Source organism: Leucoraja erinacea, chromosome 30, assembly GCF_028641065.1.
Source record: "Leucoraja erinacea ecotype New England chromosome 30, Leri_hhj_1, whole genome shotgun sequence".
Classification (NCBI taxonomy): Eukaryota; Metazoa; Chordata; class Chondrichthyes; order Rajiformes; family Rajidae; genus Leucoraja; species Leucoraja erinaceus.
Window position 1 is genome coordinate 27,232,692 of NC_073406.1, and position 27,104 is coordinate 27,259,795.

A 27,104-nucleotide genomic window follows, 5' to 3' on the forward strand; every position below is an offset into this window, starting at 1 on the left:
TCTTTAAAAAAAAATACCTGCCTGCTGCAGCAGTGAAAAGTTCAGTGTTCCCGGCTTGCAACTATATAGATAGATAGATAGATAGATGAACCAGATGCAGGTAGGTAGGATATGGGTAAACGGGGCAACTTGGTTGCCATAAGCAAGTTCAGCCGAAGGCCCTGTTTGCTTGCAGCATAACTCCAAAACTTTAAATCCTATTGTTGATAATTTCAATTGATGAGCATGCAATACACAGCTCCATTCAGATTAGAAAGAGGGGAAAGAGTCGGGAGGGAGAGTGGAGGGGAAGGGGGAGAGAAGTGGAAGAGTGGGAAGGGTGGAGAGGGGTAGCGGGAGTGATGGAAGAGGGACAGAGGGATAGGGGAAGGGGGGGGGGGGGAGAGGGAAGGGGGTGGGGTAGAGAGTGAAGGGGGTGGGGGAGAGAGGGATGGGTGGGAGAGGGGTGAGGAGAGGGAAACATAGAAACATAAGATTCTATAAGATCACCCCTCAATCTTCTAAATTCTAGCTAGTACAAGCCGAGTTTATCCAGTCTTTCTTCATATGAAAGTCCTGCCATCCCAGGAGTCAGTCTGGTGAACCGTCTCTGTACTCCCTCTATGGCAATAATGCCTTTGGGCATTGTGACATCACACGATGACAGGGACACCAGGGGCTGGGGCTGGTGCAAAGGCATATGTAAATGGATCCATCCCGATTGGACATCTGCGAGCATTGGGCATTGTGACATCACACGACGGGAACAAATCAAAAGGCAGGAAGGGATCCGTACTGCAGGCGGACCGATTTGAGTTTTATATATTAACTAGACCAAGTGCAGACCCGTTGGGTCTGCTCCCCCAATGGTGTGATCCCCCAACCCAATATTCCACCATGCACCCGTCTCCTCCATTGGAACTGAGCCCGTTCCCAAATGTAAGATTGCAGCCCTCCCCTGCCTGCTGCAGCAGTGAAAAGTTCAGTGTTCCTCTCTTGCAACTTTGTTTCGAAGTGTGTTGGAAGCTGACATGTAAATGGAGAAGCCTGTTTATTTTTGAAATACTTGGGTGTGGGGGGGCGGGGGGAGAAGGATTTGATTAAAAACATGTACTTCAACACGACAAAATGAAATGAGGAGCGGATACTTAGAAAGAAAAGCGAAATCTCTACCGAAATGGAAAATATCTCGGAGATTGAGCGTCTGGATTGGGCGTGGCAATGAATCAAAGGAAGAAATGCAGCCGGCAGCCGTACATGCAAATGAATCCATTCCGATTGGACATCTGCGAGCATCGGCCATTCCGATTGGACATCTGCGAGTATCGGGCACGAATCGAAAGGCAGGAAGGGATCCGTACTGCAGGCGGACGGACGGATTTGAGTTTTATATATAGATAGATATGATGATATATATATATATGCATAACAGCATGAATATAATCTGACTTCCATAAATTAATAGTCATTCATGTGCTGCACCTGTTGATCAGAGCCTGGCTCTATCGTGGAATGTAATTAGGAATGTAATTTAGCCTATCCTTATTCATACCTAACCCAATTTAACGCATAAATGTTGCATTCAAGTGTAAGTTAAAAGATTCGCTACAGTATGCACCAGATTGCACAATTTCTAGCTGAAAAATGCTAAAGCTCCCTACCGTGGAAGGGGGGAAACCCCCCTCGGTCATTACGTTCCCTTGCAATTTCTCACTCTCAACTCTCACCCAATGTTGGCAGCCCTGCAGATAAGGCTGGATCTACACAACTACGAGATCTCTTGCGTTAATCAAACTAGGCTATCCTGAAAGATTCCTACCAATTTCCTTTCAGAGAGAGTGGACAGCAATGATTAACGCTGCGTGGATAATAGCGCCAGGGCGAGAGTAAGAAAGTATCTAGAGTTCTTTCACGCATTACTTACATTTACTTTCTGTGCTGAACAAGGAACTTGCTCCAGTTATGAGGGGGGGTAAAGACAAAACACCACTGCCAATGTCTGGCCGACTTTCAACCTCCTTGTAGATAACCTGTAAATAGAGAGGAAAGAGTTAGAGACTCTACAGCAATGAATATTTCTAATGCTGGCTTTCCCTGCCTGCAGCTAAAGATAACCAAGAGAAGATACAAACATATACATGGGCTACCTAGATAGTTGGGGTACTAGAGACTGCCATGTCCATGTAAATTGCAGGATATAGTATTCCACTGCTAAAGTACAGGCCAAGTTTCCAAATGATCTACTTTTGTACCAAAATCGTTCTTGGTTAATTTAATCATTAGAATTCTTATAGTTTCACTTGGAATGGGAGGTTTAAAGTAGCATCTCCCATACTTTTTGGAACAATTAGTGTCTATCTTTTCAAAATCCATAAAATCATAACTTTTCTCCAATGATGAATCCAAGGATGAATCGGTCTTCCTGCTACGAACCAAAGGAAATCAAATCTAATTTCTTAATGTTGGAAGGAAATCTCAGTTGTAGAAGCAGGAACCAATATTTCTCCTATATATGCTCTGTGACTGCCATTCTGATTTAACTGAGAATCTTGACAATAGACAATGGGTGCAGGAGTAGATCAATCGGCCCTTCGAGCCAGCACCGCCATTCAATGTGATCATGGCTGATCATCCCCAATCAGTAGTCCGTTCCTGCCTTCTCCCCATATCCCCTGACTCAGCTATTTTTAAGAGCCCTATCTAGCTCTCTCTTGAAAGCATCCAGAGAACCTGCCTCCACCACCCTCCGAGGCAGAGAATTCCACAGACTCACAACTCTCTGTGTTTCCTTGTCTCCGTTTTAAATGGCTTTCTCCTTATTCTTAAACTGTGGCCACTGGTTCTGGACTCCCCCAACATCGGGAACATCGGAGTGTACAAGCCCAGCTGCTCCATTCTCTCAGCATATGACAGTCCCGCCATCCCGGGAATTAACTTTGTAAGCCTACGTTGCACTCCCTCAATAGAAATAATCTATTTCCTCAAATTAGGGGACCAAAACTGCACACAATACTCCAAGTGTGGTCTCACTAGGGCTCTGTACAGCTGCAGAAGGACCTCTTTGCTCCTATAATCTATTCCTCTTGTTATAAAGGCCAACCTGCCATTCGCTTTCTGCACTGCCTGCTGTACCTGCATGCTTACTTTCATAGACTGATGAACAAGGATCCCCAGATCCCGTTGTACTTCCCCTTTTCCCAACTTGACGCTTAGCACAATGTACTGGAAGCAATCCAGAGATAACCACCCTAGAGGTCTGGCATTTCCGTCTTCTTCACAACTCTCTGAACTCATGTTGGAGAACCTCCTTCCTCTTCTTCCCGATGTTGTTTGTGCCTATGTGTACAACTACTGCTGGCTGTTCACCTTCTCTCCCGAGGATGTTCAGAATTTGGCTCGTGACATCCTGAACCCTGGCACCAGGGAGTCAACAGACCATCCTCGCATCTCGTCTGCCATCACAGAATCTCCTGTCCGCTCCTCGGACAATGGAGTCACCCACCACTAGGGCTCTGACCGACATTGGTCTCGCCGGTCAAGTCCAATCTCCAGGATTGGAGCCACCGACGTGTCCACCACCCGGACTGGAAACATTGTCTCCCCGGACAGTTCCCAAGAGGGCATACCCATGTTAATTAGGCACAGCCACCTGGGTCTTCTGCACTCCACAATTTCCACCCTTTCTCTCCGTTACAAACCTTGGTTCTTCCCGTATCCTCGGCGTGATTACCTCACTAAGTCGTGTCCAGGAAACTATCGTTTTCCCGGATGGCCCCGAGGTCATCCAGTGCCCCAACATGGTCCTTTAGGAGCTGAAGCTGGACGCACTTGCCACAGTTGTAGCAGCCGGAGGCTCCATCTGGGCTAGGCTCCCACATTCTGCCCCAACATGTATTCACCGTGTTCCGTCCTCTCGAGCTTTATGCGTAGCCTCCTCTCCGAAGACTCACAAGGCCGCTCCCTCACTGCCGCTCTCTAGGAGACTGCCACTCATTTATTCAGTGGACTACACTGCATTATCAATGAGATCAATGTCATTTTTTGGTGGATCTTTGACCAGTGGAATTCCGCAGGGTTCTGTGTTGTTTGTGACATATATAAATGACCAGATGAAAAATAGATGGATTGGTGATTAAGTTTATCGCCAAATTGGAGGAGTTGTACACAGGGAAGAAGACTTCTGAAGATGCAGCTTGATATAGATCAGCTGCAGAAATGGGTGGAGAAATGGCAGAGGGAGTTTAACCCAAGCAAGTGTGAGGTGTTGCACTTTGGGAGGTTGAATGTAAGGGGAGAGGGTACAGTTAACGGTAAGATCTTTAACAGCATTGATGTGCTGAGGAATCTTGGAGCCCAAGTTCATAGCTCACTGAAGGTGGCAGCACAGGTAGAGTGGCAAAGAAGGCGTATGATATGCTTTCCTTCATTGCTAGGAGCATTGAGTAGGTACAAGATACAGATATATTTATTTGTCACATGTGACAGATGGCACAGTGAAATGTGATCACCATGTGTCAGGAAGTCATGAAGCAGCTCCACCAGACTGCTTGGGCCACATTTGGAATATTGTGTGCAGTTCTGGTCTCCCCATTACAGGAAGGATGTGGAGGCTTTGGAACGGGTGCAGAGGTGGTTTACCAGAATTATACCTGGATTATAGGGTTTCAGGACTGAAACATTAGAGCCTTGATGGAAGTCATAAAGTATGAGAGACATAGATAGGGTAGACAGCCAGAACCTTTTTCCACAGGGCGAAAGTGTCCAACACCAGAGGGCAGAGCTATAAAGGTGAGAGGGGAAAGTTTAACTGAGATGTTCGAGAGCAGTTTTCTTTTTAAAACAGTGGTGGGGACGTGGAACAAATTGGCAAGGGTGGAGGAAGATGTGATAGGGGCGTTTACGAGGATTTTAGATAGGCACATGGAACTGCATGGAATAGAGGGATATGGATCCTAAACAGGCAAATGAGATGAGTTTAACTTGGCTTATTGTTCAGTGCAAACATTGTGGGCCGTAGAGGCCTGCTCTTGTGTGTATTGGTCTATGTAAGTTTATTTAAGAACAGTGACTCGTACTTACACTTTTAGAATCTTTGATGGTTGGGAGATGTTCCAATTCCACAATCTTTCTCCAGGTCACATGGCTTAAAATTCTTACCTAATTAGGGGTAGATCATTCCAATTAAAATTTCTTCCAACAACAAAATTCAGACAAAATAAATTTACAATGATTAATGCCAAAAGGTTCCAATAGACAATAGGTGCAGGAGGAGGCCATTTGGCCCTTCGAGCCAGCACCGCCATTCAATGTGATCATGGCTGATCATCCCAAATCAGTACCCTCGTTCCTGTCTTCGCTCCATATCCCCTGACTCCGCTATTATTATCATTATTTATTTATTTGATTTTTTTGCACTCAACATTTATTAACAAGACAAAGTGCACATATACAAACAAGATATACAAATCACTTAGCATTTATCAGCATCACATCAATTCATCTTAGCGTTCTGTCATAGAAGCATCAGATTCACCGGCACCCAAGCAAGCTCATCAAATCGTTTCCTTAATCAATCTTGACAGTTGTATACCGGTGCCCGCATAATGTTGAAAGCATCGGTCCTTAACTGGAGTTTAGCTGTTATACTTTCCATAAAATATACACTTTTCAATCTTTCCCTCCATTGTTGAACATTTGGTGGCTTTACATTTCTCCATGACACTATAATCATCTTCTTTGCAATCAACAGCAACACCCCAAGCAAGTATGTCTGATTTATGGTATCTATCATTGCTGGAGTATCTCCTAGTATGAAGCATGCCGGCTCCAGAGGTAAATCCACCTTCAAAATTAACTTAATATTCACCTGAATGTCTCTCCAATTATCGATACAATTTGGGGCAATCTAAAGAAATATGGGTATGATCACCAATCTTCCCGCATTGTCTCCAGCATAAATCTGAGGTGTTGCTAACAGGTGTTAGCATGTTATCTTGATAACATAAGAGGAGTCTTAAATACACTCATTCTAGTTTTTCATTCAAACTCCCTCCAGGTGGATGTGTGGGGATTTTATAGAAACATAGAAAATTATTAAAGGATTGGACAGGCTAGATGCAGGAAAAATGTTCCCGATGTTGGGGGAGTCCAGAACTAGGGGTAGGCCATTTAGGACTGAGATGAGGAAAAATCTCTTCATCCAGAGAGTTGTGAATCTGTGGAATCCTCTGCCACAGAAGGCAGTGAAGGCCAATTCACTGGATAGTTTCAAGAGAAAGTTAGATTTAGCTCTTAGGACTAAAGGAATCAAGGGATATGAGGAAAACGCAAGAACGGGGTACTGATTTTACATGATCAGCCATGATCATATTGAATGGAGTGCTGGACGAATGGTCTACTCCTGCACCTATTTTTCTATGTTACTGGATGTTTCTGCTTCAATTTGTTCCTTTGTGCAAGTTTTGACTATGACTCCCCACTATAATCAAGTCATGTTCTAGAATTTCCTCCTTAAATTTCTCTCTCTCTCTCTCTGGCTTTGCAAATATCACACCTCTGTCCCCGTTTTCAGTCGTGCTTCCTAAAGCTACCAAATTATATCTTAGATTTTACATCAATGTCTGTCTTATTACATTTGTGTGAAGTCTCTTGGTGATTTTGTTACATTAAATGGTGCAAATGGCAGTTACTGTATGCAAAGAGTTCTGAAATTATTTGTTACATTCTCTATCGCTTATTTTCATGCATTTCTGGCAAGATTCGTTGGTTATTAATTTCACTGATTGATCTCACATCTCTTACCTTTTCATCGTAGCTGCCAATAGCCAGAAACTGACTGCTTGGACTCCATGCAACAGATTTCACACCAAGAGACCACTCGTATGCACTGTAGGTGGATAGCAAGCGCCCATCCAATGAGTACAGGAGTACTTTATACTGGAAGCAACAAAAGTTTACTCAGTATTGAGGGATGAGGAAAATGCATTGTGGGGTGGTGGAGGAGAAAAAAAACAATTTTATATACCAAAATAAGGAATATTAGTATTTCAAAATAAGGAATTCCATGTGAAATATGAGAACACCAGAGAGGAATATTAATAAATCTGTATTCTTTCTACTAATCCTACACTTTCCAACTGCCACATTTCACATCTTCAGCATATTCAAAATATTTTGTGACCAATGTAATATTTTGAAAGTTACGTATCATGGGAAATGTGGGAAACAGACAATTTTAAAAAATTGCATTATTAAGCAAATGTATATTTTAAAAGTGATTTAGAATTTAAGGCATTAATGGAATGGATTGAAAGAAGCAGCATGGAATCAGGCCTTTGTGCCCACTAAGTCCATGCTGACCATCGTTCACCTGTTCACAATAGTTCTCGTCTCATTTTTGCATCCACCTCCTACACAGGAGGGGCAATATACAGAGGCCAATTAACAGACAAAAATTGTCCCGCCCACTCCCCTGACATCAGTCTGAAGAATAGTCTCGACCCGAACCGTCCATTCCTTCTTTCCAGAGATGTTGCCTCACCTGCTGAGTTACTCCAGCATTGTGTCTACCTTCGATTTAAACCAGCATCTGCAGTTCTTTCTTACATATAAAATATGGAGTTGGGATCTTAACCTTATCGTTCAGATGTTATCAGTGCTGATATTTGAAGACATTGAACTTTAGTTACATCTACATATGTTCATGTTATTTGAAATTTGAAATTCTCTATTCTATTCTAACAAATGGTTAAGAATTCTACATGTTATAAATCATAGGTAAACACAAAATGTAACTCAGCAGGACAGGCAGCATCTCTGGAGAGAAGGAATGGGTGACGTTTCAGGTCGAGACCTTTCTTCAGACTGATGTCAGGGGAGTAGGCGGTACAGCAATAAAATGTAGTCGGAGAACTGGGGAAGGGGAGGGGATGGGGAGGGAGGGAAAGCAAGGGCTACTTGAAGTTAGAGAAGTCAATGTTCATACCGCTGTAAGCTACCCAAGCGAAATATGAGGTGCCATTCCTCCAATTTGCACTGGGCCTCACTGACAATGGAGGAGGCCCAGGACAGAAAGGTCAGATTGGGAAGGGGAGGGGAAGTTAATGTGCTGAGCAACCGGGAGATCAGGTAGGTTAAGGCGGACTGAGCTGAGGTGTTCAGCGAAAGGATTGCAGAGCCTGCGCTCTGCCGACATATAGGAGTTGACACCTGGAACAGCGGATACAGTGAGTGAGGTTGGGGGAGGTGCAAGTGAACATCTGCCTCGCCTAAAAAGACTGTGGAGGTCCTTGGATGGAGTCGAGGGGGGAGGTAAAGGGACAGGTGTTGCATCTCCTGCCGTTGCAGGGGAAAGTAGCTGGGGAGGAGGTGGTTTGGGTGGGAAGGGTTGACCAGGGAGTTGCGGAGGGAACGATCTCTGCGGAAGGGAGTGGAGATGGGAAGATGTGGCCAGTAGTGGGATCCCGTTGGAGGTGGCGAAAATGTTGGAGGATTATATGCTGAATGTGACAGCTGATGGGGTGGAAGGTCAAGGGAGACTCTGTCCTTGTTACGAATGGGATGGAGGGGGAGCAAGAGCGGAGGTTCAGGATATTGAGGAAACCCTAGAGAAAGCCTCATCTATAATGGAAGAGGGATCCCCGTTCCCTAAAGAATGAGGACATCTCCGTTGGCTAGGTGTGGAAAACCTCATCCTGCGCGCAGATGCGGCACAGACGAAGGAATTGAGAGTAAGGGATAGAGTCTTTACACAAATCACGGTGGGAAGAAGTGTAGTCTAGATAGCTATGGGAGTCGGTGGGTTTGTGATAGATGTCAGTCAATAGTCTGTCTCCTGTGATGGAGACGGTGAGATCTAGAAACGGTATGGAGATGTCGGAGATGGTCCAAGTGAATTTGAGTGCAGAAAGGAAATTAGTCGTGAAGTTGAAGGTCAGTGAGTGTAGGAGGTAGCACCGATGCAGTCGTCAATGTAGCGGAGGTTGAGTTCGGGGATAGGGCCAGTGTACGTACGCCTGGAACAGTGATTGTTGGACATACTCTACAAAGTGGCAGGCACCGTTTGGGCCCATGCCAGTGCCCATAGCTACGCCTTGGACTTGGAAATATGTTGGAAATAAATATTGTTATAAACCGTGGCGTGTTGACTGGCAGACATGCCAAATTTACTCCAAGTAATGTAATATTGTTAAGGACAGGAATCTTTCATGATGCAATATTCTTTTATCAGAGCAATTACTCACCTCCAAACAGGAATCCCAGACTGCCAGAACACAGCCATTGGGTGAAAATTCAATACCAGCTAGATCCTGAGTCTCCGTTTCAAAATGCTGAACAGATTACATATGAAAGTTTAATGATTAAAAGAAAACATTTAGTACTTTAATTTCACAAAAATCATACTTTAAAAATCCAATCCAATGACATTTACAGAAATGTGAGAAGGTAACACTAGACTAACATTACATTCAGATCCCAGGATTGTGCGATAGTTGCATCATCGTATAGTAATGTAGACAAATAAATTGCAATTATACTTAGAGTTATTTTTAACTAAAGGCATAATTCTATATTATGCAACCTGCTTATAGAATATCTTTCTCTTCTGGCATGGGTTTAAATCCAATATATCTTAATGGAGGAAGAAAAACCTGGGCCATTCTAAGTTCATCTGTTTTAGTGTGGGGAATAATGAAATTCTGATGGCTTGCAGAAAGAAATGAGAAATTTCCCACGCCACTATACAATTTGAAAGGTGTCGACCCGAAACGTCACCCATTCCTTCTCTCCAGATATGCTGCCTGTCCCGCTGAGTTACTCCAGCTTTTTGTGTCTATTGCCAGTTGATTTATTTGGAGCAGAGGTGGGGAATCTTTTCATGGTGGAATGCCGCATTAAGTTAGCTGTAATCTAATAAGGCCGCATCCAAGATACTTCAATCAGATATGCTTCAAAATGTACATTATTTTGTTAAAAAAGCCCTCATGACTTACTAATGTTTTAATTGTGGCCGTCAGTCGGGGAGGATTATTTTGTTGAATCTTCTTTTACTCTTTGGTATTTTAAATACGTTCATTTTAAGATTAAAATAAAAATAATAAAAGACGAGCAAAAACATATTAATAAAAATAAAAGGATTTGTTCTACAAAATTTGGATTCATTCAAAAGGCCGCACGTAGTGGCCTAGAAGGCGGCAGGTTCCCCAGCCCTGATTTGGAGCAACTGAAACAGCAGCATCACTCCCTTATGCACAATTAAATTCCACGGAATCTGCGTTAGCTGAAAATGAGGGGAATTGGGAGAAAAACATTCTAAAATGCTATAATGTAATAACAAGGAACTGCAGATGATGATTTACCAAAGAAAGACAAATGCTGGAGTAATTTAACAGGTCAGGCAGCATCTCGAGTGTACATGGATAGGTGATGTTTCAGGTCGTGATCCTATTTTTGAGCACTACAAACGCTTACTGGCAAACAAATGATTTTGCACTTGGAAAGATATTTTATCAGTGAAATTTTACTTGCACAAACCGGTCACAATTTTAAAGGATGGGTTCCAGAAGTGCAGTCAGTGTAAAGATGAGCACTGGGTCACACCACTCTCAGCAAGAAACAATGTGTGTACTTTGATAAACAAGGGTCATTACCCGTAGCAGCTGCAGCTCACTGCACACAAAGATACTGATGTAATCCTTACAGTCCCGTCTCTCTGCCAGTGCCATGTAGCAGCCATCCTTGGTGAAGTCCATCCCTGAAATCATGCACAACTAATTAATGCAGAATACTGGATGTTCACAGATCTACAGAAATTACTCGACCAAGGGGGACCCATTGGGTCCCGTTCCCACAACACGCGGTTGGGAGGCGGGAGCTGTGGCATCACACACACACTAACCACCCCCCACACACATGGGGGGGGGGGGGGGGGGGGGAGACAGGGGTGGAGAGAGAGAGAGAGGGGGGGTGTGGAGAGAGAGAGGAGGGGCTGGGTGGGAGAGAGAGAGGGGGGAGAGAGAGGAGAGGAGAGGAGAGGGGGGAGAGAGAGAGGGGGGAGAGAGAGAGGGGGGGGAGAGAGAGAGGGAGAGAGAGGGGGGGAGAGAGGGGGGGAGAGAGGGAGAGAGAGAGGGAGAGAGCGAGACAGAGGAGTGGGGTGGGGCGGGGCCCGAGAGAGCCCGGAGCGATCCAAGGACCAAAGATCCTATAACGAACTATAGGCTCTTTGCTGAGGACTGCCAAAAGCTTCTGCCAGCGTTAAAGAGGTTTGGGTCGCGGCCACAGGGCTAACGTACCTCGTGGAAAACTGCGCATGTGCGTTGACAGCAGCTGCATTAATCCAAAGCGGCGGGGGGGGGGGGGGAAACATGAGGAAAGGCTTTGTGGGGTCAGCAGCTGGGCAATCTTTTTTTTTTTTTTGTAAATGGCAGTTTGGTGATAAATTTTAGTAAATATCTCGGGAAATAATGGACCAAATTTATAGAGGATTGGTTTTTTGAAATCATAAGGAAAATTTCTACTAGAAGGTAAACATTTCACTGTTATTGTAACGTCAGCAGCTGGGCAGCGGTCCGATTTTAAAAAAAGGTCAGATTGGTCAACAATTTTAATAAAAAAGTTGGGAAAATAATGTACCAAAGTGGATTTGTAAAATCACAATGAAAATCTCTACTGAAATATGTAAAAATGTCCTCATTTCGGATCTGGTTTTCGAGGAGATACGTTTCACAAGCAAAATCACATACACACAGCTTTAAAAGTATATAGATAGATATGTTATATCCCTAAAATACAATTAATTACCGACATTGATGTTATAGACAATAGGTGCAAGAGTATTGGCCCTTCGAGCCAGCACCGCCATTCAATGTGATCATGGCTGATCATCCACAATCATTCCTGCCTTCTCCCCATATCCCCTCATGTCGTACTAATGCTCCTTGATGGAATTGAACTTTGAATAACACCCTTGAAAAGAGCTTCTAATGTTATCTTTAGCACACATAGAAACATAGAAAATAGGTGCAGGAGTAGGCCATTCGGCCCTTCGAGCCTGCACCGCCATTCAATATGATCATGGCTGATCATCCAACTCAGTATCCTGTACCTGCTTTCTCTCCATACCCCCTGATACCTTTAGCCACAAGGGCCAGATCTAACTCCCTCTTAAATATAGCCAATGAACTGGCCTCAACTACATTATGTGGCAGAGAATTCCAGAGATTCACCACTCTCTGTGTAAAAAACACGGAACAGGACCTTAGGATGGGCACATTCCGTAAGGAAGGGGGACACAAGGATGGCAAGACAAAGGAGCCTTGGATGACCAGCGGGGTTGTAAATTTAGTCAAAAAGAAAAAGGAAGCATATGCAAGGAACATGAAATCAGACAGGACCTTCAAGGAAAAGCAGGAAGGAATTCAAGCAGGAAATTAGAAGTCAGATGACGTCATGAAATGCCATTGAAAAGTCAGAATAAAGAGAATCCCAAGGGATGTTATACATACATTAAAAAAGAGAATAACTAGGGCGAGTATTGGGCCACTCATGATAAAGGAGGGGGCCTATTCTTGGAGTCAGGGGAGGGGTAGGCAGGGTACAAAATTGCTACCTTGCATTGGTAATCACCCAGAAGCAGAACAGAGGTTGATGAGACCAATGTGGCGTATATTACTATACTGGAGCATTTTGAGATCAAGAACAAAGAGGTGTTGGGCCTCTTGAAGAGCATCAAGGTGGATAAATCCCCAGGGTCTGATGGGATCTCCCGGGTTATTAAGAGAAGCAGGAGGAGATTGCTGAGGCCATGATGAAGATCTTTGTATACTCTCTAGCCACAGGTGAAGTCTCAGAGCACTGGAGAGTGGCCAATGGGAACAAGAAGGGAAACAGGGATAATCGAGGAAATTATAGGAAGATATTGCCGTTTTATAAAACCCTGTTTAGGCCACATATGGAGTAGCATGTGTGGTTCTGGTCACCCCATGTTAGTGAGAATGTGGAAGCCTTGGACAGGATGCCAAAGATGTTTACCAGAATGCTGCTAGGATTAGGGGATAGTAGTTATAAAGTGAGGCTCGACAAACTTGTTTTGTTTTCTCTGGAGGCGTCAGAGACAGATGGGAGACTTGATAAAAGTTTATAAAAGAATGAGAAACGCAGATAAGGCAAGCCGTCTGAATCTTTTGCTGGGATCAAATACTACATGATGCTCTTTAAGATGAGGGGAAAAGATTAAAGAAGATGTATAGCGCAGGATTTATTTGAAAAATCAGAATGTTGGGTACCTGAAACATGCTGCCAGAGGTGGTGGTGGTGGAGGCATATACGCAAATAGTGTTTCAGATACTTCTAATGGGTACATGAAGATGCAGGGAATGGAGGGATATGGGTCATGTACAGGCAGAAGGGATTGGTTTCATTTGACATCATTTTCAGGACAGAGATGCTGTTCCTATATTGTACTGTTGTATGTTCCAAAATAGAATATTGCTATGTAGCAAACATCCTGCATGTGCCAATGAGAAAACATACAATGGTATTTTAAACTATGTTTGTTAATCCAAAATGTCACAAATTCTTTACCAAACTGGTAAACCAGTCTGGATGAATGATTCTCGAGTTCATGGAATTAAATGCTTCACGCAAATGAACACTACACAACCCTAACCTTAACTTTGGACTTCCAAGGACTGCCTTTGGTTGTACTGAGGGCTTTGTGTTTTTCACTTACATTGTGGTTATTGATGTATTGCACATTTGTTTATGAGATTTTCTATTGTATTCTACTATGCAGCTGCAAGATAGAATTTCATGTTTCTGTTGTTGGTACAAATAACAATTAAACATTCTTGACTCTTACATTTTTAATGAACCCATCATTAAAAGAGGAAGAGCAGCATGCGAGATTTAAAAGGCAGCTGTTACTGTCCTGGAGAACTTAGAACAGTTAATGAAAATGTCGTAAGATCAGTCTGTATTAAAACAAAGTGGTGCTGAATTTAATAAGACATAGGAAGTAGATCAGATATATCCAAGAACAAAGTGGGAAGCTGGAGAAAAATTGCACGTCCCGGCTGAGATATATAATTACAAATGGGTGATGTGCCGGATGACTGGAGGGTAGCTAATGCTGTGCCTCGATTTAAGCGAACAGTATAAAATCTGGGAACTATAGACTGGTGAGACTAATATCTGTGATAGGAAAGTTACTGGACAGGATTCTGAGGGATTATATATATATATATATATATGCATTTGAAAATACAGGATTTGATTAGGGATTGTCAACAGGAAACATGCCATTAGCTGGGAAGATTTATGAGGATGTTGCCATGACTCGAGGGCATGGGATATAGGAAGAGGTTGGACAGCCTTGGAGTGCAGGAGGGCTGACTGGTGATCTTCAGAGAGGTGTATAAAATTCATAGGGGAATAGGTAGGGTGAATGCAGTCTTTTTACCAGGATAAGAGAATTAGAGGGCATAGGTTTAAGATGAGAGGCTAAAGGTTTCATAGGAACCTGACATGTCATATGCAATGAAATGTCAAAGGAAGTAGTTAAGGCAGGTACAATAACAACATTTAAAAGACTCTTGGATAGATACACTGATAGGAAAGGTCTGGTTTAGTTTAGAGATGCAGCCTGGAAGCAGGCCCTTAAGCCCGTCAAGACCGTGCCGACCAGCGATCCCCACACATTAACACTACACACTAGGGACAATTTTACATTCATACCAAACCATTTAACATCCAAACCTGTGCGGGAGATAGGGGACAAGCGGAGGACAAATGGGACTAGCATGAATAGGATTCTCCAGCGAGTAAGACACAAAGTGCTGGAGTAATTCAACTGGTCAGGCACCATCCCTGGAGAAGCTGGAGAGGTGACATTTTGTGTCAGGACCGTTTTTCGAACTCCATGGATAGGTGACGTTTGGGTTCGGAACATTTCTTCAACTTATGGCCTTACTGTCCTCAAGCCTGTTGTGCCATTCATCCTTTGGAAACTCATCTTCTTAAGAAGCAGCCTGCTAAGATCAAAAAAGATGCACAGTGGCAAAAGCTACAACTGATCAGAACTACCCCATTATATTGTAGAAACATAGAAAATAGGTACAGGAGTAGGCCATTCAGCCCTTCGAGCCAGCACCGCCATTCAATATGATCATGGCTGATCATCCAAAAAGTACCCTGTTCCTGCTTTTTCCTTATATCCCTTGATTCCTTTAGTCCTAAGAGATAAATCTAACTCTCTCTTGAAAACATCCAGTGAATCGGCCTCCATGCCTTCAGTGGCAGCGAATTCCACAGATTTAGAACTCTCTGGGTGAAAAGGTTTTCCTCATCTCAGTCCGAAATGGCCAACCCCATATTCTTAAACTGTGACCCCTGGCTCTGGACTCCTCCAACATGAGGAACATTTTACCTGCATCTAGCCTGTCCAATCACCTTTCATCCTTCTAAATTCCAGTGAATACAAGCCCATTCTTTCATCATATGTCAGTCCTGCCATCCTGGGAATTAACCTGGTGAACTTACGCTGCACTCCCTCAATAACAAGAATGTTCTTCCTCAAATTAGGAGACCAAAACTGCGCACAATACTCCAGGTGCGGTCTCACCAGGGCCCTTTACAACTGCAGTAGGATCTCCTTGCTCCTCTACTCAAATCCACTCGCTATGAAAGTAGTGTGGCACACGAGGATTCTCTGGGAGGTTGTCCGTCATTCTTTACTTTTTCTACCATTTATAATTCCATTACTTCCTTCCTGAAAGATAACAGTAAACAATTTTTTACCAACCCACAACTAAATGAGTTAAGAAAATGTCCTGCAAATGATAGCAAATAGATACAAATACATTTTGGAGTAGATGCAGACTACAAGTGATTACATTTGTCCTTAGTTCTACAAGATCAACTCTTCTCTTGTCTTTTGAAACAAAATTGTTCCTTCACTTACCATGCTGGCATGCTTTGGGATACTTGATATAAGACACTGATTTGGTGCACAACGACCAGACGGTGATTCTCAGCTGTCAAGACAGATAAACATTAATTGCTGCAGCAAGTGTAGAATGGAGGGACGAGACATCACGTGACCCCACAATTTAATCTGCGCAGGCCTATGGGCTACACGGAATACATTCTCCATTTCAGTTAAAAGAACATTTTATGCAAAATTGTAATTTCCAGCACATACCGTCCATTCAGAAAGTATTCAGACCCCTACACTTTTTCCACATTTTGTTGTTACAGCCTTATTTTAAAATGGATTAAATTAATTTGTTTTATCATTAATCTACACACAATACCCCAGAATGAAGAAGCAAAAACAGTTGTTTAGACATTTTTGCAAAGTAATATGGAAGTTCTAGAAGACTTAATTAAGACATCTATCATACACAGCCGATGTCAGCTATTTTACGTAATCAGCTTATTGTACTCACTCACGTGATTGTTAGTTTTGCCGCACTTAACATTTATCTAGTAATCAAGGTACTAAACAAGTTACTTATTTTTACTTTTGTGTCGTGTATCTGTATTCTTAATAAATACATTTGTATCTTTGTGTGTAAACATATAAACCAATATGTAACAATGTAATGTGGTGTGTGTGGCCTTGGCTTTAATTAGCTTTAACTGAAACATAATGGTGGCAGGACAAAGCTGTTAGAAGTTAATTTTAAGGGATTTAATGGTGGCGAGGCAGAAAATATTAGAATCAAAGACAGATTGATGCAAAGGAGTACAGCATGAAAGATGGTGTAGCAGAGATAAGGCTGAAAGAGTGAAATAAAAGCTACTCGTTTCTGTGAATCGGAGAGCAGTTAGAGATCAAACAGGTGATCTGTCATCTCTGAATGTTCCAGCCGATGTTTGCAAATAAAGGCTTTCGTCTTCTTGAAGAATTCTCCATGTCTGTGTCATCTTATCCATCTTTAAGTTTCGAAACCACGACAGTAATTAAAAAGAAATAACTGAAATATCACATTTACATAAGTATTTAGACCCTTTGCTATGACACTCAAAATTGAGCTAAGGTTCATCCTGTTTGCATTGATTATCCCCGAGATGTTTCTTGATTGGAGTCCACCAGTGGTAAATTAAATTGATTGGACATGATTTGGAAAGGCACACAGCTGTCTATATAAGGTCCCACATTTGACAGTACATTCAGAGCAAAAACCAAGCCATGAAGACAAAGGAATTGTCCGTAGACCTCCGATTCAGGATTGAGTCGAGACACAGATCTAGGGAAGGGTATAAAACAATTTTTGTAGCATTGCAGGTCCCGAAGAGCACAGTGGCCTCCATTATTCTTAAATGGAAGAACTTTGGAACCACCAGGACTCTTCATAGACTTGGCTGCCTAGCCAAACTGAGCAATCGGGGGAGAAGGGCCTTGGTCAGGGAGGTGACCAAGAACCCGATGGTCACACTGACAGAGTTCCTCTGTGGAGATGGGAGAACCTTCCAGAAGGACAACTATATCTGCAGCACTCCACCAATCAGGCCTTTATGGTAGAGTGGCCAGACGGAAGCCACACCTCAGTAAAAGGCACATGACAGCCCACTTGGAGTTTGCCAAATGCCATGAGAAACAAGATTCTCTGGTCTGATGAAACCAAGATTGAACTCTTTGGCCTGAATGCCAAGCGTAACATCTGGAGGAAACCAGGCACTGCTCATCACCTGGCCAATACCATACCTACGGTGAAGCATTGTGGTGGCAGCATCATGCTGTGGGGATGTTTTTCAGCGGCAGGAACTGGGAAACTAGTTAGGATCGAGGGAAAGATGAACGGAGCAAAGTACAGAGAGCTCTTTGATGAAAACCTGCTCCAGAGTGTTCTGGACCTCAGACTGGGGCAGAAGTTCACCTTTCAACAGGACAATGACCCTAAGCAGACAGCAAAGACAACGCAGGAGTGGCTTCGTGACAAGTCTGTGAATGTCCTTGAGTGGTCCAGCCAGAGCCTGGACTTGAACCCGATTAAACTTCTCTGGTGGGACCTGAAAATAGTTGTGCATCGACGCTCCCCATCCAATCTGACAGAGCTTGAGAGGATCTGCAGAGAAGAATGGGAGAAATTACCCAAATACAACTGTGCCAGCTTGTAGCTGCCAAATGTGCCTCAACAAAGGACTGAGTAAAGGTGCTGAATAGTTATGTAAATGTGATATTTCAGTTATTTATTTTTAATTACTTTGCAAAAATTTCTAAACATCCGTTTTTGCTTTTTTTATTATGGGGTATTGTGTGAAAGGCTGTAACGTAACAAAATATGGAATTCGTGAAGGGGTCTGAATACCTTTGGAATGCACTGTAGTTCATTAAACTCATGATCTTAAATCAGTGAAATAATCAGTGTTTTTGATCTAATAACAAATAGTTCTAAGCCAAATTGTAGGAGTGTGATCTCAACCTTTTTAAAGTTCTACTGTTTACCCAAAACCTTGAATTAGGGAATGGAGAAAAGTTGAAGTGGCCAAGCTTTCTACTTCTAACCACTACCTCATTATCAAATGAAGATAATGGCAGATTTAGATGTACAGTTGTAGTCTTATTGGAACTCACGCATCATAATGGCCAAAGATAGGCACAAACAGCTCGAGTAACTCAGCGGGATAGGCAGCATCTCTGGAGAGAAGGAATGGGTGACGTTTCGGGTCAAGACCATTCTTCGTTCCTTCTCTCCAGAGCACTGTGTTATAGGAAAGAAGAAAACGGTAGAGAAGATTTACAAGGATGTTGCCAGGACTAGAGGGTCTGAGCTATAGGGAGAGGTTGAGTAGGCTGGGATTCTATTCCTTGGAGAGCAGGAGGATAATGGGTGATCTTTTAGAGGTGTATAAGATCATGAGGAATAGATTGGGTAGATGCACTGAGCCTCTTGCCCAGAGAAGGTGAATCGAGGACATACGTTTAAGGTGCAGGGGAAAAGATTTAATCTGAGGGGTAACATTTTCACACAAAGGGTGGTGTGTGTATGGAACAAGGTGCCAAAGGAGGTAGTTGAGGCTGGGACTATCCCAACATTTAAGAAAAAGTTAGATAGGTAGGACTGGTTTGGAGGAATATGGAGCAAATGTGGGCAGGTGGGACTAGCTTAGCTGGGACATGTTGGCCGGTGTCGGCAAGTTAGGCTGAAGGGCCTGTTTCCACACTGTATCACTCTATGACTAACTGAACACAAAAAAACATTTTAATTCCACTTGTGGAGCTCTCAGCTGTCGCTTGTAAGAGAAAGTGATCCTGAATTATTTTAAATAATACATTTTCCAAACATGTTAACTAGACCTGATGCCATCTGAAGAATGCCAAACTCTCACCATTAAGCTTCAATCTTTAATTGAATTTAGTTAAGATCAGTGGTTATCCACACACATAGAAAAAGCAATGGGCAAAGGGAATACAATTCACAAAATTGTTAATGGAAGTCCTAGAAATCTAACTCACTTAAATTAAACTGGTGCTATTCTGGTGTCCATAACTTAGTAGCCCTATTACCATTTACCATATGGAGGAAGGAACTGCTGATGTGGTTTACACCGAAGATAGATGCAAAATGCTGGAGTAACTCAGCAGGTCAGGCAACATTTCTGGATAGAAGGAATGGGTGATGTTTCGGGCCGAGACCCTTCAGACTACTCTCCAGAGATGCTACCTGTCCCGCTGAGTTACTCCAGCATTTTGTGTTTATCTACAATTTTCCATGGCCTAATTAATTTTACAATTCCTACCTTACATAGGAACTAATAGTAAGCTAGTCAACTGCTTGAGCCTGTTCCACTAATCTCAGCCAGCACCACTTTCTCACTCTTCCAATACCCCTCAACTCCTTTGTAGACGAAGAGGCCATCAGTCTCACCTTGGTTATGTTCATTAACTGCCTCCAACACTCTCGAGTAGAGATAGAAAGATTCAACCCTTTAAAGAAAACAATTCCTGCTCAACTCTATCTAAAATGGATGATCCCTTATTCTGCGAAATTCCAGACACACCCACACGTGAAAACATCCACTCAAAATCTTATGCATTAATAAAGTCGCCCGTCATTCGCATATATTCTAATGATCATAGATCAAACATTTTTGATCTTTCTTCATGCATCCACCCACACAATGGAGGCAATTTATCCCAGGAATCAATCCAGTAAGCCTCCATTAATGGTAGCCCCCATGTTTGTATGCAGAATGTTCTGCCTTGTGCCAAGAATCAACCAACACTTGCAATATATCATATTTTTCAGGATCTCTGTAGATAACATAGAGCAGTACAGCACAGGAATGTGTTCTTCAGCCCACAATGTTTGTGCCGAACGAGACACTGTTAAACTGATCTTATCTGCTTTTACATTGATCCATAATCCTCTATTCCTTGCACTTCCACATGGTTCTTGGTTCTTGGTCCTCCAAAATATTCCAAATGGAATTTAAACTGGAGGCTTTTACATGCCTATGTAAAAGCCTCTAAAAGACAATTATCACTTCACAGCACTCTAGCATGAGACATTTCCACCCAAGGAACAAGGTTGGCTGTCTGTCTACCCTCACTACAACTCTCATGATTTGATATACTTCCGCAAGGCCCAGCCTCCTCCCTATTCAAAACAAAACTTGGGTTATGATCACTATCACAAAATATTTTTTTCACTGAAACACTGGTCACCTGACCAGGCTCAATTCACAATTCAAGTCCAGTAAGTTCCTTTCTCGGGTTGGATTATCCACACACTGTTTCACGATCCCTTCTTGGATACATCTCACAAATACTGCCCCGTCTAAGCCTTTGGCACCGAGTTAGTCTCAGTCAATATTGAGTAAGTTAAAATAACCAACTAAGGCAACCCTATTGCTTTGACATCTTTCAGTAATCTGTCAACATATGAATGAACGAATGAGTTTATTGGCCAAGTATGGACACATACAAGGAATTTGCCTTGGTGCTCCGCTCGCAAGTAACAACACGACATATAGCAACAATTAAGAATGACGCATAAAACATTAATGTTTCTCTATCTCCCACTTGCTATTATGGGGGCCTATAGTACAATCCCATTACAATGCTTGTACCGTTCATATTTCTAAGCTCCGCCCATACCACCTGAGTGGACGAACCGCCGAGTATTTCCTCTAAGCCCTGCCGTGACGGTCTCCCTGATCAGTAGGAGAATTCCTCCAGGTGGACACAAAATGCTGGAGTAACTCAGCGGGACAGGCAGCATCTCTGGAGAGAAGGAATGGGTGACGTCTCAGGTCGATTCCCTTCCCCAGAGGATAATTCCTCCAACTCTTTTGCCTTCCCCTCGATCATGTCTGAAACATCAAAATCCCGGAGCATTGTACAACCAATCATGTCCCGCCCGCAGCGACATTTCCACAATGTCCACAACATCATAGTCCCAAGCATCAATCCACGCTCTAACTTCATCTGCTCTCTCATCTACTAATTCTTGATTTTCCTACTTCTGGGTAAAAGCTTTTTCCTTCACACTTTCTATTCCCCTCATGGTCTTATACACCTCTATAAAATTATCCCTCATCCTCCTGCACTCCAAAGAATAAAATCCCAACCTCTCCCTATAACTCAGGCCTCGGGTCTTGGCTACATCCTTGTAAATCCTTGCTCACTTTCGTGTCATCTGCAAACTTACTAATCATACCTTCTAGGTTTTCATCCAAATCCTATATATAAACCACAAACAGTAGTGGGTTGAGCACCAATCCCAGAGGCACCTCACTAGTCACAGGCCTCCAGTTCAAAAAACAACCTTCCACCATCACCCTCTGCTTCCTTCCATGAATTCTCTATCCAGTCTGCTAACTCGCCCTGGATCCTATGTGATATAACTTTCTAGAGCAGTCACCAAATGCCTAATAAATTGCCTTGCTGAAGTTCAAATACAGAGTCTACAATTTTCCAACATTTTTGATTACACCTTCAAAAAAACATAGATTTGCTAGACATGATCTCCCATGTATACAGCCATGTTCACCATCCCTAATCAGCGCGCGCACACACACACATATATTATCCCTAAGAATCCTCCCCACTACCTTGCCTATGAGATGTTAGGCTCACTGGTCTATAGTTCCCACGCTTTTACTTGTACCACTTCTTAAATAGAGGCACAGCATTAGTCACTCTCTAGTCTTGTATACATAGACAATAGGTGCAGGAGTAGGCCATTCGGCCCCATTCAATGTGATCATGGCTGAACATCGACAAACAGTACACCCGTTCCTGCATTCCAACAGCTCACCTGTGTCTAATGATGATTTATATATCTCAGCCAGGAGGCCTGCAATTTCTTCTCTAGCTTCCCACAGTGTCCTCATATATATGGTGTCATTTAAGAAATTTAGTAATATGTAAAAGAAAATTAATCTCAAAACAGAAATGGAAAGTCAGGGGCTGAGATGTTTTATTTTTTAAATGTTAGATTATAAAATGGCATTATGACATTTTAAAATTATTGTCAAAGGCACAACACAGCAGCACTGCAGCAATTGGGAATCATTTCTGACTACAAATGCTGTCTGTGCAGAGTTTGCTAAGTTTCCCAGATTTCCACTGGTTCTCAGTTTCTTCCCATATCCCAAAGATGTTCTGGCTATTAGATTAATTGGCTACCATTATCCCTAATATAGATGGCTAGTCAGTGGTGGGTGGTAGGTGCGTGAATAGGTTACAGGGAAATAAGTGGGGGAATGTATTTGTTTTGAAAACCAGATTACACTCAATGGACTGAAAAGCCTATGATATTCCACTGACTGCAAAATGCTTTTGGATATCCTGAAAAGAACATGGAAGGCTATATTTAAATTAAAGTCAAAATTAGACTGTCTGCCAATTTCCAAAATATACATCGAGCTTGTAACTTTGTATAAAAGTCTGGTTGAGTAACATCTGTCAATAAGGTCAGAGGCTAATATACCTCAGAGCTGATAGGCACCAATGACTACTACTGAAGCATTCCAACAGGTGCAATGCTGGCCACCACTGCACAAAATAACATTCACAGAGCTCAGATAACCTCTCGCTGGTAAACCAGACTGCTCCGTCAGGTGGTCTCTTTTCGCAGCCATGTCTGTCAGTGTGGGATTGACTAGATTACATAGTAAACATTCTGCAGCACAACGCATTTAAAAGAGGATGGGAAATGCATTCAGAGCCAGTCTCATAGTTGCGATTTAAAGAGGGTGCAAGAGCACGTGTATTGTTTTTTACAACTTTGTACCTTTCCAATCCACAAATTCATGCTGTGATTGAATACCTTATCTCCTCTCCTCAGTCTCCTCTGATTGCTCACATGGTAAGGTTAGTATGCACCTGAACCACGACTCACCGTGAGTACATATAGAGCCATTGAATGGATACAGAAGATGGTTAATGTAAAGTGTAAGGAACTGCAGATGCTGGTTTAAACCAAAGATAGACATAAAAAGCTGGAGTAACTCAGCGGGACAGGCAACATTTCTGGGAAGAAGGAATGGGTGATGTTTCGCATCTCTTGCCTGAAGAAGGTCTCGACCTGAAAGATGACCCATTTCTTCTCTCCAGAGATGCTGCCTGTCCTGTTGAGTTACTCCAGCTTTCTGCGTCTATCTCTGGTTAATGTAAAGGAATCCAGCCTCCATCACGCAGGGCAAGCTGAATACTTTTAACAAGCTACAGGAAAAGACCAGTTGCATTTGATATATTTGCTATCAACCCAAGCAATAACAGAGAGGTTTGGTTGTACATGAAAGGCAAGTAAGCTCCACTACATACGACCCATGGCACATGATTGGGGCTCTGTCAGGCGTTGTGCTGGTCCAACAACAAAAACAAAAAAGGAACGGGATATTGATTGTGGATGATCAGCCATGATCACATTGAATGGCGGTGCTGGCTCGAAGGACCGAATGGCCTACTCCTGCACCTAATGTCTAAAACAGCATAAACTCATCCCAATCCTCAAGTTCAAGTGAGTTTATTGTCATGTGTCCCTGATAGGACAATGAAATTCTTGCTTTGCTTCAGCACACAGAACATAGTGGGCATTTACTACAAAACAGATCAATGTGTCCATATACTATAATATATATATACACACATGAATACATAAAATGATAAGTTGAACTTGAACATAGTTCCAAGAAAGTGGCAACATAGGTAGACAGGGTGGAAAACTTAGCATTTGTTCCACTTAAGGCCCTGACCCACGATGTGAGCTTACTCAAGTGTTCTCCCGAGTTAAAAAAAAAAATCAAACTCGTGGTACTTCATCACGAGTATTTCTTTACTCTTGGACATTTTTCACACTGTTAAAAAAACTTCCCGAGTTGCCGCATTTCCCGAGTACCTGCCGTTAAGCATTACGAGCCGCTACAAAACATCCATGAGCTCCGACGTAGTACGTACATTCTACGTACTTACGAGCTTGATTTTTTTTTAAACTCGGGAGAGCTCTTGGGTAAACTCGCATCGTGGGACAGGGGCTTTACCGTTATCAGTCAGGATACTGAGATTAGGAGTCGGGACATGTTACAGCTGTACAGGACATTGATAAGGTCACATTTGCAACACTGTATAGTCCGGTTCACCCAGCTATCAGGGTGCTAACAGCAGGCTCTTTGGCTGACTGCATCCTTTTTGACCATCCACACTCAACATATGTTCCCACATTTGAAATACATCTAATAAGATCTGCCTATTCAGGTGTCAAGGACATCAAATGTCCATCCAGTACATTAACTCTGAGCTAGAATACAAAAGGATTCCCAACTACCCAAAGTGTAATTCAATTTGTTGCTTCTGAAAATGCTCACATTGAATGGCAGTACTGGCTCGAAGGGCCGAATGGCTTCCTCCTGCACCTATTTTCTATGTCACATATAAGGGCCTGTCCCATGGCGATTTTTTCGGCGACTACCGGCATCATTGACTGACGTATCAGGTCACCGAAAAAAACGCGGCGTGACGCGGTATTGACGCACGGTGTTTCCTAAAGTGTTGCAACATTTTTCTTGTCGCTGCTGGATTTGAAATGTTCAAGATCCTTTGGCGACCCTGATATGACGCCGGCAGTCGGCCAAAAACATCGCCGTGGGATAGGCCCTTTATAAAACTATTTCATAATCTAATATGAAAATATTTTTGAACTTAATTCATGGTGGCATTTTAGTAAATGTGAAAGCTCTTCTGTTAAGGAGCTAAGGAGTTAGTGGTGGATTTTTAGGAGGAGACAAACAACCATGTCCCAAATCTCCAACAAGTGTGTGGAAGTGCAGTTTACCAAGGAGTACAAGTAAACTGGACTGGTCCAGGAACACTGAGGCCCTGCAAGGGACAGAGCCATCTGTACTTTCTGAGGAGACCCTGTCCTTTCAAGGTCTGCAGTAAGGTGCAGTGCCATCGGCTTCGCTGTCGTGTGCTTGGGTAGCAGGGCGAAAGCCGCAGATGCCAACACAATTAACAAACTCATCAGGAAGGCTGGCTCCATCCTGGGAGTAGAGTTGGATTCACTGGCAATGGTCTTGGAGGGGAAGATGCTCCTCAAACTGCAGAGCACCTTGGACAATACAGCTCACCCTCCCTCCATGACACAGGTCAACCCGAGGAGCACCTTCAGCAACAGACTGTTTGCACCATCATGCACCACAGGACACCTCTCTGTGGCTATCAAACTGTACAACTCTTCCCCCTTCTGTCGAGGGGTAGACTGACTGTCCTGATAACTGCAACTTTTTCAGCTCGCCTCGGCTCTCCGGACGCGGTGGGGGCCTAGCCACTGTGTTTAAGAAACATCTCAACTGCTGCCTCCTGAACGGTGATCATTTCTCCAGCTTCGAACATCAAAATAATTATAGTAGGTCTAGGGGCCGAATGGCCTACTCCTGCACCTATTTGCAATGTTTCTATGTTTATAGAATTTTTCAAGGATGTAACTAGTAAAGTGGATAAGGGAGAACCAGTGGATGTGTTATATCTGGAGTTTCAGAAGGCTTTCAACAAGGTCCCACATAAGAGATTAGTATACAAACTTAAAGCACATGGTATTGGGAGTTCAGTATTGATGTGGATAGAGAACTGGCTGGCAGACAGGAAGCAAAGAGTAGGAGTTAACGGGTCCTTTTCAGAATGGCAGGCAGTGACTAGTGGGGTACCGCAAGGCTCAGTGCTGGGACCCCAGCTATTTACCATATATATTAATGATTTGGACGAGGGAATTGAATGCAACATCTCCAAGTTTGCGGATGACACGAAGCTGGGGGGCAGTGTTAGCTGTGAGGAGGATGCTAGGAGGCTGCAAGGTGACTTGGATTGGCTGGGTGAGTGGGCAAATGCATGGCAGATGCAGTATAATGTGGATAAATGTGAGGTTATCCGCTTTGGTGGCAAAAACAGGAAAGTAGACTGAATGGTGACCAATTAGGAAAAGGGGAGATGCAATGAGACCTGGGTGTCATGGTACACCAGTCATTGAAAGTAGGCATGCAGGTGCAGCAGATAGTGAAGAAAGCTAACATACTTTCGACATATAAAAGGATTTGAGTACAGGAACAGGGAGGTTCTACTGCAGTTGTACAGGGTCTTGGTGAGACCACACCTGGAGTATTGCGTACAGTTTTGGTCTCTTAATCTGAGGAAAGATATTCTTGCCATAGAGAGAGTACAGAGAAGGTTCACCAGACTGTTTCCTGGGATGTCAGGACTTTCATATGAAGAAAGACTGGATAGACTTGGCTTGTACTCGCTAGAATTTAGAAGATTGAGGGGGGATCTTATAGAAACTTCTTAAGTGGTTGGACAGGCTAGATGCAAGAAAATTGTTCCCGATGTTGGGGAAGTCCAGAACAAGGAGTCCCAGTTTAAGGATAAGGGGGGGGGGGGGGGGGGGGAGTCTTTTAGGACCGAGATGAGAAAAAAAAATTCACACAGAGAGTGGTGAATCTGTGGAATTCTCTGCCACAGAAAGTAGTTGAGGCCAGTTTATTGGCTATATTTAAGAGGGAGTTAGATGTGGCCCTTGTGGCTAAAGGGATCAGACTCCCCCTGATATGACCTGACCTCTACTTTAACTATGAAAACTATTAGTTAGAGTAGAGTAAAGTTAGAATACTTGCTACCACTTGCC

The 27,104-nt window shown here is 43.1% G+C and overlaps 1 protein-coding gene across 1 annotated transcript in view; it reads right to left on the bottom strand.

The window, feature by feature from the left end:
- Window positions 1-27,104, bottom strand: part of wrap73 (WD repeat containing, antisense to TP73) — a 60,873-nt gene that overhangs the window by 10,469 nt on the left and 23,300 nt on the right. Inside the window, exons 4-9 of the mRNA XM_055659703.1 lie at window positions 15,938-16,010; window positions 10,629-10,732; window positions 9,222-9,308; window positions 6,781-6,915; window positions 5,059-5,136; window positions 1,904-2,009 (exon numbers count right to left, since the gene is read on the bottom strand). Coding sequence (XP_055515678.1) covers window positions 1,904-2,009; window positions 5,059-5,136; window positions 6,781-6,915; window positions 9,222-9,308; window positions 10,629-10,732; window positions 15,938-16,010 — 583 coding nt within the window. The remainder of the gene's footprint in view (window positions 1-1,903; window positions 2,010-5,058; window positions 5,137-6,780; window positions 6,916-9,221; window positions 9,309-10,628; window positions 10,733-15,937; window positions 16,011-27,104) is intronic.